The following is a 20,593-nucleotide window of genomic DNA, read 5'->3' on the forward strand; positions in this document are numbered from 1 at the left end:
TGAAAAGTATATAATTATTCAAGAATTTAAATGTGGGAGATATCACAATAAAAGATTCATCACTTTTAGGTAAATTATTATTTTCTTGATTTCATATCTTACATGCACTGTAAGTAAATAATGTATTTTAGCTTATTAAAAAATGCTTCTTTCCCACGCCAGAAATCAAGAAAAAAAGGCATTGAAGGTTTGAGTGTTTGGGGGGAGTTTTTGGACTCAAGACATTTTGAAAAGACATACAGAACTACAAACCAACTTCTAATAAGAAACTAACCATTCAGTCTCTCAATTTACAGTACATTCAGAATGATATTTTCAGAAACAGATAATTATATCGCAAGCTTTCATCCTGTTCACAAATAAAAATGCTTTTTTATGCATCAGCTCTTTAGAATTTTACTGACTGTGTGTAGAGTTTTAAAGCTTTCACTTTGTTGGTCAGGTAATGCATGCCTGTCATTGTTAATACTCTGATCAACTGATCTATCATTTCAGCAGGAGTTAGAGCTTGGTTTTCACTTTTCCAGCTCTCCAATGCCTGGAGGATTTTCTCTTCCAATACAAGAGACCTAAACAAAAAAAAATAAAAATGCTACTGAGAAGATGTTTGAGAAAGTCAAAGGCTTAAATAGATGCATATGCTATATACAATATTTTGATAGTATATGTATATAACATATTTGATTATATCACTATCACAATTGTTTATTACATGACATAAAAACAGTAACAAACTAAATTATACTAAGAATAAGACTATTTTGTAAGTTATTTGTAACTAACCTGTTATTTTCAAGAGATTTAATTTCAGCATTATTAAATTGCAGTTTCTGGCAGAAAAATTCAAAATTTTCAAAGGAAACGTTCCCAGAAATTATCTTAAATATCTTCTGCAAAATTTTCCCTGAATATAAACATATTACAAGTGTTATGCTTTATCAAATGAAACTAATATAATGTATCTAACATTCACCATTTTGTACAGCTATTAATCTTTTTTTCAGTTGTGGATGCTGCTTATCTGTTACAAGACTCTGGTTATTGCAAAGACATACAGCAGCAAGAGAGTGCAGGACTGAAAACTGGCAGGTTCTTGGTATGGCACAGACAGTATTGTGACTGTAGGAGGGAGCTGACAACTGGCAGGAGGAGGAAAGGGAAAGCGCGCACACACACATATATATCAAGGCGGGGAGCTGAGATGTGTCTGACACAGCAAATGACCAGAGACTCTCAGAAGTAGGACAAGGAGTCACGTAGGGAGTTGAGAAAAAACAGGGGGGGGGGGTTTTCATATTATTGGTACACTGGTGAAACTGTAGAACAAAACACACCAGTGAAATGAATGGGTAAGTTCATGCATCTCAATTGTTTCAGGCTGTATTTCTAGCCATGAGGCTTTCTCACGGAGTTGGGGAAAAAGTCACGGATGAATGAAGCAGTTCACACACCTAAACACATCACTTATGTACTAATTCAATGTACTCTGAAATCTATATGTATCGTCAGATTAGCTTGAAAGTAGGTATGCCACTTCCGGGTGCATAGTAGTCTGAGATGCAAATTTTTGGTCATTTTGTTAAGGGATTCCCAAGATACAGCCTCAGCAAAATGACTTTTTTAAAAAATGATGGCTCAGTACATGTCAAAAATATACAGTACATTCACAGGGATGAGGAACGCAGAATAGGCAGATTTGGTACAGGCAGAGACCAACAATGCTGAGACTAGGACAAGTATCTTATCTTCACTACAGGGAGATCGATGCTGCTGCAGTCGATACAGCAGGGATCGATTTAGCGGGTCTAGTGAAGATCCACTAAATCAATGGCAGAGCGCTCTCCAGTTGACCCTGGTACTCCACCTCTCCGAGAAGAGTAAGATAAGTTGACTGGAGAGTGTCTCCCATTGACGCAGCACAGTGAAGACACAGAGGTAAGTCGACCTAAACTACGTTGACTCCAGCTATGTTATTCACGTAGCTGGAGTGGCATAACTTAGGTTGACTTACCCCAGTAGTGAAGACCCCAAGCCCAAGATTGACACCAACAGGGAAGGAGAACACGCCATTGAGATGAACTGTGCAGCTCCCCTTTCTCCCTACTTCGGGGAAAGAGCTTTGGAATTCCCTGTCACTCACTCCTGGGGACAAAGAGCGCATCCAGTTGGGGTCTGGACTTTATGGATGGCTCTAATGCTCTGGCTATTTCTCCCCATCCTTCTTGGTGATGTCTCCAGCTGAGAGATACATTTCTTAAAATTGGAGCTGGCCAAAAAATGGGAATCCCTTCCCACTTCTGGGAGGAGGCAGAGAGGCTCTCTGCCTTTTGAGCTGCTGAAGCTGAAGCTGGGAGGGAGGCTGCTGAAGCTGTGGTTAGGTCCTATGTTGGTGTCCCATCCTAACCACATCAGCCACACCATCAGGGGCTCGTTCACCTGCACATCTACCAATGTGATATGTGCCAGCAATGCCCCTCTGCCATGTACATTGGCCAAACTGGACAATCTCCACGCAAAAGAATAAATGGACACAAATCTGACATCAAGAATTATAACATTTAAAAAAACACTCCAATCTCCCTGGACACTCAATAACAGACTTAAAAGTGGCAATTCTTCAACAAAAAAACTTCAAAAACAGACTCCAGTGATAAACTGCAGAACTGGAATTAATTTGCAAACTTGACACCACCAAATTAGGCCTGAATAAAGACTTAGGAGTGGATTGGTCACTACAAAAACTAATTTTCCCCTGCTAATACTCATACCTTCTTGTCAACTGTTTGAAATGAGCCACCTTGATTCCATTGGCCTTATTAGCATTGCAAAAGTGATTTTTCTTCTCTAGATATTCACCCCTTCTTGTCAACTGTTAAGAATAGCCCACTTCCACCTTAATTGAATTGGCTCGTTAGCACTGACCCCTCACTTGGTAAGGCAACTCCCATCTTTTCATGTGCTGTGTATTTATATCTGCCTCTGTCTTTTCCACTCAATGCATCTGATGAAGTGGATTTAGCCCATGAAAGCTTATGCCCAAATACATTTGTTAGTCTCTAAGGTGCCACAAGGATTCCTCGTTGTTTTTGCTGATATAGACTAACATGGCTACCACTCTGAAACCTGTCAAAAAGCAATGGAACCCACTATCAAAAACTTTGCTGAAGAGGAGGTAAGGCTACCTAGATTTGCCTAGTACCCTTCCACAGTGTGGAAATTAGCAGCCAGAAACCTGTGAGATCCAGGAAATACATTCACTCAAATAAAACACATACATTAGAAAATCAGGAAATAAGTTATGATTCCTACACCACAAAATCTTAACACTGCCCCCTTTGATTACCACCATATAGGGTCATTCAGGCAGAATTGTGTCATGCCACTCTCTAATATATTTGGTGGTTAACTGAGTAAGGTGAAGAAGAGAATTGTTGGGGAAACTCTAAAGAAGTTTTAAGTATTTAAACTCCTCTGATTCCTGCCCCAAGGTATCCATATATGGGGGATCACATTGCCATACCCTTCACTTAGTCTTATTATCCAGGATGATATCTGTTAACCTGCCACTACTGCTCCCTGGACCAATGGTGTTGCACAGAGCACAGTAAGGGCCTGTGGGAGAGTAGGAACAGGTGTGTGGATTTGGAGTTGTAGGGGGGCAGAGAAAATGGCAGATAGTGTTAGGGAAGGGTGAGGTACTACACCTCTACCCCGATATAAGGCAACCCGTTATAACACGAATTCGGATATAACGCAGTAAAGCAGCGCTCCGGGGGGGTGTGGGGCTGCACACTCCAGCGGATCAAACCAAGTTCAATATAACGCAGTTTCACCTATAACACAGTAAGATTTTTTGGCTCCCGAGGACAGTGTTATATCGAGGTAGAGGTGTACTTCATTCCTAGTGCCTATTGCTATCTCCAGAGGGTCAGAGTTAGTGGGGGAAAGGGGCATAATGATGCTAACTAGCATTACCTGGTTTTCTATGTTTTCGTTTCAGTGTATTTCCTGGATCTAGGTTTCTGGTTTTGACTGTCAGCTTCTCCTTTGGAAGGAAGGATACTAGGCACAGCTAAGGAGATTTAACTCCCCTTTAATCATGTTTTTGTTACTTAGTATTAAGAATAACTGTATGGAAGACTCTAAGGCTTGGTCTACACTAAACCCCCAAATCGAACTAAGGTACGCAACTTCAGCTACGTGAATAACGTAGCTGAAGTTCGAAGTACCTTAGTTCGAACTTACCTCGGTCCACACGCGGCAGGCAGGCTCCCCCGTCGACTCCGCGGTACTCCTCTCGCCGAGCTGGAGTACCGCAGTCGACGGCGAGCACTTCCGGGTTCGACTTATCGCGTCCAGACAAGACGCGATAAGTCGAACCCAGAAGTTCGATTGCCAGCCGCCGAACTAGCGGCTGGGTATAGACGTACCCTAACACAACAAGACTCCTTAAAAACCTTATAAACTTGATACCTGTCACGGGGGGCTGGCCCATTACAGAGAGCCAGAGCCCAGGCTATGTGTGACAGACTTCTGTAAAGGAGAATGAGCCAACCCAGACTGGACATAATTAGTTACCTAGGTGGCTGGTTGGCAGTTAATTACACTGGTCTACAATTTTTGAGAAGTCATCTGCTTCAGAGATAAAATGTGCTATTTATTATGTATTTTGATGTGCTGAATTCAAATATGACAATTAAAACAACTGATTGGCTACTGTTTCTAAGATATTTAAGTTTTTACATTTTATGTCTATGTATATTGTGTAGATAGTCAAGTTTTAATCATAAATTGTAAACCTAGGTCTTTTCATGTGTTTATGGTTGCTTTACATGATAATATTTCACCTGTCCTGTTTATGTAACACTTTAAAAATCAGCAAAAGGGTTATATAAATAAAATTTATTATGAAACAAAAGGCAAAAAACTATTATGTACATAGTTTAGTCCTATTCAGTGTCTACTCGGCGCTTCTTGGCTTGTCTCTTGCATTCATTAAATGGAGCATCTCTTGTCACTGTCCAGCAATAGTCTGCAAGCATTGATGGGCTCCATTTGCCCTGATAGCGTTTCTCCATTGTTGCAATGTCCTGGTGAAATCGCTCGCCGTGCTCGTCGCTCACTGCTCCGCAGTTCAGTGGAAAAAAATCTAGATGAGAGTGCAAAAAATGTATCTTTAGTGACATGTTGCAACCAAGGCTTTTGTATGCCTTGAGGAGGTTTTCCACCAACAACCTGTAGTTGTCTGCCTTGTTGTTTCCGAGAAAATTTATTGCCACTAACTGGAAGGCTTTCCATGCCGTCTTTTCCTTGCCACGCAGTGCATGGTCAATGCATCATCTCGAAGAAGTTCACGAATCTGAGGACCAACAAAGACACTTTCCTTTATCTTAGCTTCACTTAACCTTGGAAATTTTCCACGGAGGTACTTGAAAGCTGCTTGTGTTTTGTCAATGGCCTTGACAAAGTTCTTCATCAGACCCAGCTTGATGTGTAAGGGTGGGAACAAAATCTTCCTTGATTCAACAAGTGGTGGATGCTGAACACTTTTCCTCCCAGGCTCCAATGACTGTCGGAGTGGCCAATCTTTCTTAATGTAGTGGGAATCTCTTGCACGACTATCCCATTTGCAGAGAAAACAGCAGTACTTTGTGTATCCAGTCTGCAGACTAAGCAAGAGAGCAACAACCTTCAAATCGCTACAAAGCTGCCACTGATGTTGGTCATAGTTTATGCACCTCAAAAGTTGTTTCATGTTGTCATAGGTTTCCTTCATATGGACTGCATGACCAACTGGAATTGATGGCAAAACATTGCCATTATGCAGTAAAACAGCTTTAAGACTCGTCTTCGATGAATCAAGGAACAGTCTCCACTCATCTGGATTGTGAACGATGTTGAGGGCTGCCATCACACCATCGATGTTGTTGCAGGCTACAAGATCACCTTCCATGAAGAAGAATGGGACAAGGTCCTTTTGACGGTCACGGAACATGGAAACCCTAACATCACCTGCCAGGAGATTCCACTGCTGTAGTCTGGAGCCCAACAGCTCTGCCTTACTCTTGGGTAGTTCCAAATCCCTGACAAGGTCATTCAGTTCACCTTGTGTTATGAGGTGTGGTTCAGAGGAGGAGGATGGGAGAAAATGTGGGTCCTGTGACATTGATGGTTCAGGACCAAAAGTTTCATCCTCTTCCTCGTCTGATTCAAGTGAGAATGATTCTGGTGCATCAGGAACTGGCAGTCCTTCTCCGTGGGGTACTGGGCATATAGCTGATGGAATGTTTGGATAATGCACAGTCCACTTTTTCTTCTTTGACACACCTTTCCCAACTGGAGGCACCATGCAGAAGTAACAATTGCTGGTATGATCTCTTGGCTCTCTCCAAATCATTGGCACTGCAAAAGGCATAGATTTCCTTTTCCTGTTCAACCACTGGCAAAGATTTGTTGCACAAGTGTTGCAGCATATGTGTGGGGCCCACCTCTTGTCCTGATCTCCAGTTTTGCAGCCAAAATAAAGGTGATAGGCTTTCTTAACCATAGTGGTTATACTGCGCTTTTGTGATGCAAAAGTTACTTCACCACAAACATAGCAGAAGTTATCTGCACTGTTCACACAAGTATGAGGCATCTCTGCTCACTTTGACTAAACAGAAATGTGTCCCTTTGCAAAATCAAACACTGACAAATAAGAGAGCACGACACTGTATGATTTCTAGAGCTGATATAGGGCAATTTGTTCAGCAGAGTGATGTAAGCTTCGTTATGATTGCATCATCCATGACTTCTAGGAATAACATGATGCAATTCATATCATGTATGACGCAATACCAGCTTCAGATTGCATCATTCATTGTTTTGCCTAAAAAGCAAGTACTGTCCAAACCCCGTCATAGATTTATTCATAGATCCAGTCAAAGATGTATTTTAGTCATTTCTGGTTTAAATTGAGATCCCTTCCCTTTAGAACTCACTTATCCTCCGCCATTCCCAAGTCAAGGGTTGTATATACTGACCCAATAGCATATCTTGAAAACTAGAGCCAATCAACAATTTTAAGCATCATTTTCGTTCTCAGTGACCCAGAATTAGTAAAGTTTGACTACATTTATTTCAGAAGCATTTTGGCTGTAGAGCAGTGTTACCTAATAAGCCTGAAAGGGATTACCTGGGCTCAGCTGCATCAGAATATTCCATAGATCAGTGGTTAGAGCACCTAGCGTGAGGTAGGAGACCCCTGTTCAAATCCTTTCTCCCCATCTGACATTTAACCTGGGTCTCCCACATCATAGGTGAGTGCTCTAACCACTGGGCTAAAAGTTATCAGTTAGGCATCACCACTATTTTCTCCTCCTCCAGCCATTTTCTATGGAGTGAGGCAGGCACTTAACTTATTTCCACAAGAAATGCCTTAGGCACCTCAACTGCCTGACTCCAGGTGGCTGGTTCCCATTCATGGATCACTAAGCAGAGATAGACATCTCCCTGCAGCCTGGAATTAGGCATCTGTCCCCAAGGGGGGAAGGAGGGCTTAGGACATACCCCTGTCATCAACAGCTCCTACTGGCTAGCTTAGGCAGCTCCCTGCATAGCATGCTGGCTTTTGCAGATCCCATTCCAAGGCAACCAAGATGTCTAACTCAGGCTTTGTGGATTGAAGTTTTGTTCCTGTGACTTTTAGGGGCCTAAAAGTTAGGCATTGTAATGCTGAGGATTGCAGCACCTAAGTCCCGTTGTGGATCTGGGCCAAAGAGCCCAGAATGTGTGCTCCTAGGGACATGGAACTTGTGGGAGAGCTCATCGGAAAAGGTAGACTACAAGGTGTGTTCCTAGAGAGAGGAGATTCCTAAGGAAAGAGCTAAAGTTTGCAGGCCTCCAGGAATCCCTGGTCTCAGTGAATGGGTCTCTCAAACAGTGGCAGGAAGCACATCCCATCAAGAATTACATGCTGCCTTGGAGAATAGGTGCAGTTGACAGATCTCTGTGGACTCCTGGCTCCAGGGAAGGATTCTTCCCAGGTAGCAGTAAGAGGCCTGATTCCAGGGAAGGTACTTGAGCCACGAGAACCCCGATGGTTAAGGGCCTGGATGGAGAGGAGAAGTGGATTCAGGTGGGAGCAGATAAACTAAGACATCTCTCTCCCATCTCAGATGCTGGGATGAAGGGTTATTTGTATTCTTGTTGGACCTTAGTTAATAAACTAGACTCCTCAGAAGCCTCATTGAACATATTGATGGTGAATTAGGGGAAACTGAGGCAGGGAGTGCCTACAGTGATATGCTTGGCCAGAAGGGGGTGCAATCCAGCAGACACGCCATCTGACATTAACATTATTTGATCCCTACAAAATTAGGTAGACTGTAGATTATAATTAAATGCTGTTACCACTAACTATAAGCATTAGGATGGGGAGGCAAGGGAAAACATGACAAATACGAAACCTGACTTCTTAAATTAGCAAAACACTGGATTTCTAATACCTGCTACAGTAGGCTGTCTTTAACACTTAAACAGCATGTTTTCCAGGATACTGCATTATAATATACTTGTTCTTAACATACCATCTCTTTCATCAGCACTTTCCAGGTAGCATACAATGGTATATAGTTGTTTTCCTTTACAGACTTCCTGTGGAGGTCTGATCAGAGGATTTCCATCAAAATTTATATCCTTCAGTGACTGAAGATGTTGGAGCCCACTCGGCAAACATATTAACTGATTTCCTGACAAAATACAAATAGTTAATTATATTTGTATTCTATTAATCTAAAGAATTTCAGTACATGAGTAACAAAGCAATGAAATTCCTTTAAAATTATTTGTTAATTCTGATAATAAGTTCAGCCGTGCACAGAGTCCTTGCCTCAAGATCTTTGCAATATAGGGAATCTTTCCATTGACTTTAATAGACTTTGGATCAAGTTCATAATGCAGGTATAAATTAGAAAGGTCCAGACACAAATAATAGATCAGGTGCTTGTAAAAGTTTGAAATAGAGTTGGAATCTTACAGAAGTCATTGTTAGAACTTATGGAGGAAGTGTGTCTTCAGGAGACATTGAAGGAAGAGATGGAGATCCAATTAATAGAGGCACAAGAAAAAGGAGACTACTCCAATGGAAGAAGAGGAGTGAAGACAAGAGTGAATAATACAAAGGAATCAGGAGGAGCAGAGAAAGAGATAGGAGGCTTGGAAAATGAGGAATAGAGGGGAACAATAATGAAAGCAGGAAAGTAAATAGGAGAGAAGTTGAGCAGGGCCTTGAGGGTGAGAAGAAACTTGAACTCAGTGCAGAAGTGTAGGGAATGCCAGCGAAGAGACTTGAAGAGAAGATTAACATGATCAGAGTAACGAAAGAGAAAGAAATTCTGAATTGGGCGGCAAAAATCCTGGAGCTGGCCCTGTCTGTAATTTATCCACAGCAGAACCGCTTCAACAGAAGAGACTGAGCATGAAGGGGCATGCGAATGTTTACCATATCAGGCACATAAATACCTCGTTAAAAGGTATTTGCGAGCTTATTTTTTTAACAATATGCACTTAAATGTGTGTTTTAACTATGTTATCCTCAAAAGGAGAATAAAAATATATACAGACAGATGGTTTTAAACTTCATCTATGGCAGCTCACTGGTGCAACATTTATTCACAGAAAATCAATAGAAAAAAACTAAGCCAATACATAATAATACTAATAACAATAATAATAATTAATAATAATAAATGCAAGCATCTGGAAAAAATACTGGTTAGCTAATACGAATAGCTAATTACTTTAAATCAGAGAATATACTGTATTATATTTTAAAATTAGCCATTTGCACATGGCAAAGTAGATATTTGGAAGATTTGAAGAACTCAGTCATAATACAAAAAATCACATTGTTGTCAATCTGGAGCATGGGGCCTCAGTGCTAGGGAGCAAGAGAGGGTTAAATGAGCACAGGTACTGTAGGAAGCGTTACCCAGACTCCTTGTGCTCTGTCCTCCATCCTTAGTGGCACCTGGAGGAAGCAGTGGGCTGGAAGGGGGATGGATGCTGTGCAGCTCCTGGGCCCCAGCCAGTTTGCAAACCTAAGTGCTGTCAGCCTTGTCCCGAGCATGTGCAGCTGCAGCAGGCAGCCGCACGCTGGGGATGTGAACCAGGCAGGGAGAAGCAGGGGTGCCATTTCAGATTTGGGTGGGGGCAACTTTAACTGTAATTCCAGGGACTACTTAGGCACCTGAAAACGTGAGTTTTTGTGCAGATAACGACTTAGAAATTAGCTGAGAGAAGCACTGTATTTAATTAATATGTAAAGAAAGAAAAATATATATATAAACACCAATTAAAGTCATATTTTAAGTTTATATGTAAATTTAGAACAATCGGGAGATAATACAGCAAGATTTTCCCAATCCCAAGCCTTGAGGTATCAGTTTTGGAGCCTTAACACAGCTATCACAAACACGAGCTTGATACTGTGTACATTAGTTGCGATAAATAAATATAATAAAATCTTCTTACTTTCTCTAACAGACACACTCTGTGTTACTGCCATTATCTATTCTATTTTAGTCAACTGTTTTTCACTCCACTAAAAACATATTTACTTAATTTTAACATAGGTGATTAATCTTTCTTTTATTAAGAATGTGATTTTATTTTTCTAATTATTTTGACATTTATGTTTACCAATCACAATCATGTACCTGACTCAATAACATTTGACTCCATCATTTCTATTAGTATCACACTTGGAACCACATTTAATTTCATACAAATTTTAAGTTATTTTATAGATATAATTAAAAATACAATTTGAAAATAAGTAGAGCTGTCAAGCAATTAAAAAAAATTAATCGTACGATAAAAAAATTAATTGTGATTAATCGCACTGTTAATACAATTTATTTAAATATTTTTGGATGTTTTCTACATTTTCAAATACATTGATTTCAATTACAACACAGAATACAAACTGTACAGTACTCACTTTCTATTTATTTTTTATTACAAATATTTACACTGTAAAAACAAAACAAATTGTATTTTTCAATTCACCTAATACAAGAACTCTAGTGCAATCTCTTTATTGTGAAAGTTGAACTTACAAATGTAGAATTATGTACAAAAAAACTGCGTTCAAAAATAAAACAACGTAAAACTTTAGCGCCTACAAGTCCGCTCAGTCCTACTTCAGCCAATCGCTCAAACAAACAAGTTTGGTTACAATTTGCTGGAGATAATGCTGCCCGCTTCTTGTTTACAATGTCACCTGAAAGTGAGAACAGTCGTTCGCATGGCACTGTTGTAGCCGGGGTTGCAAGATATTTACGTGCCAGATGCACTAAAGATTCATATGTCCCTTCATGCTTCAACCACCATTCCAGAAGATATGCATCCATGCTGATGACGGGTTCTGCTCGATAATGATCCAAAGCAGAGCGGACCGACCCATATTCATTTTCATAATCTGAGTCAGATGCCACCAGCAGAAGGTTGATTTTCTTTTTTGGTGGTTCAGCTTCTGTAGTTTCCGCATCAGATTGTTGCTCTTTTAAGACTTCTGAAAGCATGCTCTACACTTTGTCACTCTCAGATTTTGGAAGGTACTTCAGATTCTTAAACCTTGGGTCAAGTACTGTAGTTATCTTTAGAAATCTCACATTGGTATCTTCGTTGTGTTTTGTCAAATCTGCAGTGAAAGTGTTCTTAAAAAGGAACAACGTGTGCTGAGTCATCATCTGAGACTGCTATAACACAAAATATATGGCAGAATGCAGGTAAAACAGAGCAGGAGACATACAATTCTTCCCCAAGGAGTTCAGTCACAAATTTAATTAACGCAATTTTTTTTTAACCAGCATTAAAACCTTTTAACATAAATACCTTGCAATGCCGCCTACAAAAGTGCCATGCAAATGCCTGTTCTCACTTTCTGGTGACATTGTAAATAAGAAGAGTGCAGCATTATCTCCCGTAAATGTAAACAAACTTGTTTGTCTTAGCGATTGGCTGAACAAGAAGTAGGACTGAGTGGACTTGTAGGCTCTGAAGTTTTACATTGTTTTTTGAGTGCAGTTATGTAACAAAAAAAATCTGCATTTGTAAGTTATACTTTCAGGACAAAAAGATTGCACTAAAGTACTTGTATGAGGTGCATTGAAAAATACTATTTCTTTTATCAATTTTACAGTGCAAATATTTGTAATAAAAATATACTTTGATTTCAATTATAACACAGAATACAATATATATGAAAATGTAGAAAAACATCCAAAATATTTAATAAATTTCAATTGGTATTCTATTGTTTAACAGTGCAATTAAAACTGTGATTAATCATGATTCATTTTTTAATTGCAATTAATTTTTTGAGTTAATCGCGTGAGTTAACTGTGATTAATCGACAGCCCTACTTTATAAGTTAAAAGGAACACCCATTCAGAAACCAACAGATGTCTAATACATGGCATAGGTGCAACTTATTCATGGGATTAAATTCTACTTACATTTGTGCAACCAATCTTCATTAGCTTCAGCTTCCCCATTGTCTTAATATGTACCACAGAGCACATTACAGTAGCCTGGTCTTTAGGTGACAAACGTATGGAAAACTTTAGTGAAAGCCCAAAACCAAATTAGATGGTCACAGTCATCTCACCAAGTGCAAATGGAAAGAGCTGATTTTGTCCACAGCTGTTAACTGAGCAAGCACCATATTGTGAAACTCTGTTATAAATAGGTTTCAGAGTAGCAGCCGTGTTAGTCTGTATCCGCAAAAAGAACAGGAGTACTTGTGGCACCTTAGAGACTAACAAATTTATTAGAGCATAAGCTTTCGTGGACTACAGCCCACTTCTTCGGTATGCATCCGAAGAAGTGGGCTGTAGTCCACGAAAGCTTATGCTCTAATAAATTTGTTAGTCTCTAAGGTGCCACAAGTACTCCTGTTCTTTTTGTTATAAATAGCAGCACTAAAGTACTTCTTTTCTTTGCTTCCCCATAACCTATTGACAATTACTTCAATTTTGTCCGGAATTATCCTCATCCAAACTATACAGAAACTGTTTGAGGCTCAGAAATGATGAAGATGTAGAGCTGGGTATCATCAGTATTCTGAAACCAGTGTAGACCATGTCTCCTAAATAACCCTAATAATGACCTGAAATACAAGTTGTACAGGAGGGCTGACAGAGTAAATCCTGTTGTACCACACATGAGACCAACCTGGAAGCAAATAAGCAATTTGTCCCAAACTACCCTCGGGGTCCTCTGAAAAAAAAAAAAAGCAGAAACACTTAAGAGTTAATATATATAATCTAGCTAGGAACTAGAGTTGTGTCAACAACACCTCTTGGCAATCGTATCAAAGGCAGCAGGTAGAGCTAAAAGATTCAGGATGGACACTCCTCATCTACTATTAGGAGATCACCAGCATCAGAGTTTCTGTCTCAGACCCAAGCTTAGAACTCGATTGACTGGAGACAAGGAAATCTGAGGACTCCAGTGACCACCATCATTGCCACATTACCATTTCAGTCAATGTTTCTATGAAGGGAAGACTGTGAGCAGGTCAATAGTTAGTGAGACTGTCAACATCAAAAGGTGATTTCTTGAGATGAGACCTTAAAATAGCATCTACTAGCACTTGCCCCCAAGGGAGATGCTGAGACTCTCTACCAACAACAGAACCAGTGCTTCCCAAACAACCAAGAATAGGTCCTATTAATAGACTTTAGCTCTGATAGTCCTAAGGCCCTGCACATGACTTAGGCAGGGGATAGCCTATCTCCCCCCAAGTCATGGATTGCCCTGGGGGCTTAGATGACAGATAGGTGTTCCAGATGCCTAAAATGGGGCAGGAATATGTATGCCCAGAGGCAGAAACATAGGCACCTAGGAAACTTTTATTGCAAAAACTTATATGCCAATGAGGTTAAGTGGCAACCAAACAGGAGCCTGGTGGATCGCAGTGGTGCCTATAAATGGAATTTAAGCCCCTAAGCCTGAGGGCTAAGTGCCTTGTGGATACAGGTCTCGGTGAGCAAGAACAGTTGAATCTCAAGTAAATGTTTGTCCCCACAAGATATTATACTGTGAGTGTAAAGGCAGATAGCTCAGTTTGGAACCAAGTAATATTATCCACAAAATAATAGGAATTCCTTCCACCAAAAAAACAACAATCAACTCTGTAACTGACTGGAAGCCACCTAGAATAACTATTAATCCTTAATATCTGCCATCTCACGTCTCATGCCTTTAATAGTCTCACATTCATATGATAGTAAAATCAGATCATGTGTGCAATTCCACAGTTAGGTCCCTGCAACAGACATGCTAGGTGATGCTAAACTTGAGAGAGGTTCTATAGTACGAAGACACCAAAGATACTGCAGCATACATGAAAAATGGGAAGTTGTATTTTCCTCTCTCCCTCAACCTGTTTGCTTAATTAATATATTTATAGACTCCACTGGCTCAATATTTTTATGCTCGCATTCAATAATGGATGGGGCACCTGATACGTACCACTCAGATTAAGTTGTTGTAGATCACTCAATGATGTAACAGATTTGGGAAGCTGACTAATGTAATTATTATTTGCAGTTAAGCTGACCAAGTGTTTCAGTTCCCCTATGCCTTCTGGAATTTCTTTTAATGCATTGTGAGATATATCCAGTTCTTTGAGGCAAGTCAGTTTAGACAGCTCCTCTGGAAGTTTAGTTAACTGGGTAATAGATAAAATAATTGCTACATTTACTCATTTATTTAGGAAATGACAGTATTTTCTTGCATAAAAAGCTGAAAAGGTAATTTTTCCTACTTATAAAATGATGTTCTGTAACTCAGTTCCAACAATAAAAACTCATAGTCTTCCATTCTGATGGATAATGATTTGTTTTCCAATAAGAATTTTGGTGATAGGCAGGGCCGGCTCCGGCTTTTTTGCCGCACTTTGGCGGCAGCTGCTCTACCACGCCACTTCAGTCCTCAGTGGCAATTTGGTGGTGGGTCCTTCGCTCCGAGAGGCACCCGTCACCGAAGACCCGGACGTGCCGCCCCTTCCCATTGGCCGCCCCAAGTACCAGCTTCGTTTGCTGGTGCGTGGAGCCGGCCCTGGTGATAGGCATAGAATCGGCAGAAGAATTTTCTCTAGATAAAATAAAATAGTGTTTCTATCAATGCTGATAACAATTGTATTATGGGATAGTGTCTGCATTGTTGGAACTTGGGAAGGGGAATCTTTTGATTAATTATTTAATTAATAAATGTAACTAAAGAAGTGATTTTGCCCTCTTTCAAGAAACTGAAGAACAATCACATTTTCTCTCCTTTGTTTTGTAGTCAGAATGAAAAGAAATATTTATTCTCTTCTATGCTTTTCCAGTAAAATGGAATGAGTTTTCTTTTTCTTTTTTTCTCTGGCAGGGATAATTGCTCTCAGTAAAGTACAGTGAATAGGATTACCATACTAATTGGAGATGGAACAGATCTGTTAGATCACCAAGTCTATTCCCCTGCAAGTGAAGGATGTAGTACCCTTATAGAAGTCATATATACATATATACAAAAGAAAGGAGAGCCCTGTAAGAAACCAGATGTTGAAATACCGATTCAGCAAGTTTTGGTGACAAGAGAGATTAAAATAGCCAATATTCTTTTATGAGTGAGCTCCAGCAGTTTTTCAGCAAAGGATTGTGTGTCCTTACACTTTAAATTTATAAGTGCTGGGTTATGAGAAGGAAGGGCTTGCTTCAGAAACAATAACAGTGTTAGCTTCAATTTCCATTGGTGGTAGAGTGTCACAATGCTAACTTCTCTCCATGACAACCACTCATCTGCTATTTTAGTCTGAAGAGGAGGTAGACAGATTTTTTTAGTGGAGAATTTCTTAGTTCTGCTCCTTAGCACAAAAGAAACAAGCAGTCCAGAAAATTAAACTTTAGAAGTCTGAGGCAATTTTCTCTATTATAAGTAAAATATCCTGTGTAACCATCTGTGCTGAAATGAGTGAGACTGCAGTGATAAATATTGTGGTTGTCTAAATCCTGTTTCAACACACAGAATTGAAATTGTAAGGTTTTATTTCTTTCACACAGAAGATTCCTAGAAGTGGGATTATTTGCATGATTCTGATTGGTCATTTTGCTTGTCAATATTCATCAGAATAGGAGGCCTCTGAGTCCACACTGCAGGTGCAACTGGAATAGAATATACTTAGATTATTGCTGATCAACCTGATTCAGTTTTTATCAAAATGACAAACTGAGAGATTCCCGAGTTACATAAATGTGAGGTCAGAATCAGACCTACATTACTGAGAATATTTTAATCAATTCATAACCAAAATGTTACAAAAGATATTTTCAGTCAGTAGCCAATTACATTTATGTTACATTTTAGCCCCTTTACAAACTGTTACCATTCTTTGCTAACTGTAGGTGCATTACAAAAACCCTTAGAAGAAATTCTACTATTAATAATTTTTCAGTACAGCAATTTGTATGTATTTTTTTTGCCTAAAGAAAACAATGTTCTCTTACCTTCAAACCGTTTATTTGGCACAACTTGAGTTTCTCCAGTGATGAAAGATGACATATTTCAGATGGAAAAGATACTAACTGGCTATTGGACAAATTTAAATCTTTGATCACTTGCAGATTACAAATATCTGAGGGAATGCACTGTATTTGATTCTCTGAAAGATCAAGTGTCTGTAAACTATTTAAAGCACACAGTTTCCTGGGAAATGAGACAAATTTGTTGTGGTATAAAAGAAGTACCTGGAGATACTTCATATTAGATACCTCTTTTGGAATGCTATTTATTTCATTTTCACTTAAATCTAAGTAAATTAGTTTTGTAAGTCTGCACAAGTGTTCAGAAAAAGAGGACAGTTTGTTTCTATTTAATTCTAGGTGCTCCAAATTTTCAATAAAAGAAATTTCAGTTATTATTTCTGAAATATAGTTTCCACTGAGGTTTAAGATTTTAAGAGCAACCAGTGCACACAATCCAACTGGAAACTGAGAAAGTTTGTTATAGCTCAAGTCGACTTTAATTATCTGCATGCAATTTTTTATTTCAACAGGAATGCACGTTAATGCATTTCCAGAAGCTTCTATAATGGAGAGGTCTTTAATACGTGATATCTGTTCATCTAGGTTATCCATTTGATTTCTACTTATGCAAAGTTCTTTTAAACGTTTAAGTCTGTGCATCCTATTAGGAAGTTGTGTTAGCTGATTGCCATGAAGAATAAGACGTTCCAGCATTGTACAATTGCAAAGATTCTCTGAAATGTTTCTGAACAAATTGTTGGCAAGACTAAGAACTCTAAGTTCTTGCAAATTCTCAACTTTGTCTGAAAGAACTTCCAACTTGTTATCATCCAGCCTGAGTTTTTGTAGTTTTGCCAGTTGAAAAAGCTGTACAGGCAGAAATATAAGTTTGTTGTGATTCATTGAAAGTGCTTGTAATCTCCTGAGCTCTTTAATGTCCTTAGGTAAACTCTGAATCAGGTTCCCCGAAATGCTGAGTTTGATTAGATTTGGAAGGTAGCAGAGGACCTTTGGGAATATTAAGATCTGATTGGAATCAAGGTTGAGTACATTCAAATTTTTCATGCTAACCATGTTTTCTGGCAGTGTTTTTAAATTATTTACAGCAAGATCTAAAATTTCCAAGGTTTCAAGGCCTTCCAAGGCAGCTGGGAATTCTTCAATGTTATTATGACTTACAAAAAGTTGCTTAATATTTCCAAGCTTTGATAACTCTTTAGGGAGACATGATAACTGGTTGTGACTGATGTTCAAAACTCTCAGTTTGTGAAGTAGGGAAATTTCAGTGGGCAATGCTATCAATCCATTTTCTTCAACGGATAGTATTTCCAGGTTTGTCAGATTACCTAGATTTTTATGTAAAGTTTTGATTTCATTGTTGCTTAAATGCAAATATTTTAAAGTTTGTATTTCAAAAACTACTTGAGGGATTTCCCTTAGTCCTTTAGCATTTAGTTTAACCATAAATTCCCCATGTTTTACCTCATGCAATATATGTGTTGATACCTTTTCAGCTATTTCAGGATTCTCTTCTGATTGTAATTGATCTCTTTTAGCATCTCCTTCAACAACTTCTTGAGGGATTTGGTTTAGTTCTTCAGCATTTAGATCAGTTGTGATTTCATCAACTCCTGTTTCCTGTAACACACTTGTTGATAATTTTTGAAACACTTCAAGATTTTCTAGTGAGTGTAATGTGTCTTTTTCCACATCTCTTTCAGAGATCTTCTGAGAGATTTCCATCATCCCCTCAGCATTTAGATCAGCTGGGAATTCATCACTCTTTTTTTCAGGTAATACACTTGTTGAGAATACTTCAGCTATTTCAAAGTTTTCCGCTGATTGTATTTTGTCTCTTTTGGTATCTGTTTCAAAAACTTCTTGGGGGAGTTCCATCATTACATCATCACTACAATCAGCTATGTTTTCATCATCTTCTTTTTCATTTGACATACTTGTTGATAATCCTTCAATAATCTGAAAACTCTCAAATGATTGTAAGATGTCTTTACTGGCATCTGCTTCAGTAACTTCATGTGGAATTTCATTCAGTCCTTCAGTATTTAGGCCAACTATGAGTTCATCTTTTTTTTCAAGAGACCTTGCTGATGATTTTCTAGCCATGTCAAGATTCTCTATTGATTGTAATGAGTCTTTCCTAGCATCACTTTCAGAAACCTCTTGAGGGCTTTTGTTCAGTCCTTCAGTATTTGGGCCAGCTGCGACTTCATCCTCATTCTTTTCCTTCCTGCTTGTTGATAAATTTTCAGACATTGTGGGATGAATGGATCGTTGATTCTTTTCCTGTTATCTCTTCAGAAACTGAAAAATTGTAAGTGTGGATACCATATGAAGCAACACGTTTACAATTAGGGGATTGAACTAGTGATTATAACAGAATTTTATAATAGTCATGATTTTTTAATGTAAATATGCACCCATCCATTTACTTGGGCTGTTTACTGAAAACCGGATTTGGCTTTAATTCTGATATTCATTATTTCTTTAGTATAGTCCTTTGTCATCTAGATTTTCTTGACTAGAATAACAGAAAAACACAGCATCACAAACAACTCTACATTTGTTCTGTGGGTTTTCATGATGTCACCAAATCCTGGGATTAAGTTGAAAGGGAATTGAGATTTCCCTTTGTTTTTATAAAATAATTAGATTAACACATTCAGATTAACAAATAATATGAAAAGTAAAAAAGGCCATTTTTTTTTTAAAATAGGAGGATCATTTTAGGCTCCTTAATCCATATTTAAGCACTCAAGTGGCCTGATTTAAAAAATACTGTGCATCCAACAGGTCCTGTAAACTTATTAAGGTGTCTAAATATAAATTAAGCTGCTGTTTTTTAAAATCTTGGCCAAAATGTTTACAAGAAAAGCTCCAATCAGAATATCTTGATATATGTTAGAAATTTCTTATGTACTATCCTTAATATACATCTATATGGATGCATACGGATACATCACATAAAGTGATCTTCAAATAACTGAGGGTGGGATTTACAAAGGTACTGAGGCTCTTAGACCCCAGACTTAGGCACTTAAGTGTGGGGTATAGATTCCTAAATCTCAGTTTTAGGCTCCACTGCGATTCACAAAATTCCTACCAAATGCTGTAGGCACTTAAACTCACTCAGTGTCTAACTTTTTAGAGTAAAAGGTTCCGTAGGTGCCTACATTTCTGCCTCTGAGTATGCATAATGCTGCCCCACTATATGCATTCAGATGCCTACTTCCTGCCAAAGCCCTAGAGTGAGTCACAAACCTGGGGTGGGGGAAAAGCATTCATTTCAGAAAGGGGACTGGACACGGGCTCTCCCACTCATCAGGCAGGTGCCCTAATCACCAGGCTACAAAATCATTCTCACTCTCATCTTATTCACAGTGGAAAAGCTTCAACAGAAGAGACTAAGGGAGCCCTGTGTTAGAATATCCCATAGCTCAATAGTTAGAGCATTCTCCTAGTAGACCTCTGTTCAAATTCCTTCCCCTCCCCCGATCCTCCCAGTTAGAGGGGGCAACTGAATTGTTTCTGCCACATCCCAGGTGGGTGCTCTAACCACTGGATTAAAAGTCATCAGGTCAGCACTTCCACCTCCTCTGTGTGTAGAGCAAGGCAGAAACCTAACTAATTCTCACAAGAATCTATTTAGGTGCCTAAGCCACCTGACTGTAGGAGAAGGGTTCCTGTTTGTGGATCACTAGCAGAGATAGGCACCTTCGATTTAGGTGCATAACTGAATAAGAGGAGAGAAGTGAAGGACACACCCCTATTGTCAGCATCTCCCATTGGCTAGTTTAGGGGATGCCCAACCTAGTTGTGGATTAGGGTGACCAGACAGCAAGTGTGAAAAATCGGGACAGGGGGTGAGGGGGTAATAGGAGTCTATATAAGAAAAAGTCCCAAATATCAGGACCGTCCCTAATCGGGACATCTGGTCACCCTATTGTGGATTGCTGTCTAAAGTGCATTCTCTCCCCATTCACTGTATAGGAGTCTTGGTGCCTAACTCAGGCTTTGTGTAT

At 39.1% G+C, this 20,593-nt stretch overlaps 1 protein-coding gene across 1 annotated transcript; it reads right to left on the bottom strand.

The window, feature by feature from the left end:
- Window positions 1-290: 290 nt before the first annotated feature.
- Window positions 291-18,909, bottom strand: LRRD1 (leucine rich repeats and death domain containing 1). The gene is made up of 5 exons (XM_008169741.3): window positions 16,536-18,909; window positions 14,521-14,719; window positions 8,568-8,729; window positions 784-904; window positions 291-569 (listed from the first exon to the last, which is right to left on the bottom strand). The coding sequence occupies exons 1-5, from the start codon at window positions 18,825-18,827 to the stop codon at window positions 389-391; spliced, it is 2,955 nt and encodes a 984-aa protein (XP_008167963.2). The 5' UTR covers window positions 18,828-18,909; the 3' UTR covers window positions 291-388.
- Window positions 18,910-20,593: the final 1,684 nt, after the last annotated feature.

Source organism: Chrysemys picta, chromosome 2 (genome assembly GCF_011386835.1).
Source record: "Chrysemys picta bellii isolate R12L10 chromosome 2, ASM1138683v2, whole genome shotgun sequence".
Taxonomy (NCBI): domain Eukaryota; kingdom Metazoa; phylum Chordata; order Testudines; family Emydidae; genus Chrysemys; species Chrysemys picta.

What these genes read in the sequence shown, in the direction of transcription:
- LRRD1 (XM_008169741.3), bottom strand. Translation starts at nt 18,827, where the DNA reads ATGTCTGAAAATTTATCAACAAGCAGGAAGGAAAAGAATGAGGATGAA. An exon ending in GCCAAATAAACGGTTTGAAG is followed by an intron (nt 14,720 to 16,535) that starts GTAAGAGAACAT and finishes TCTATTACCCAG; the next exon opens with TTAACTAAACTTCCAGAGGA. An exon ending in AAGTGCTGATGAAAGAGATG is followed by an intron (nt 905 to 8,567) that starts GTATGTTAAGAA and finishes GTTTATATTCAG; the next exon opens with GGAAAATTTTGCAGAAGATA.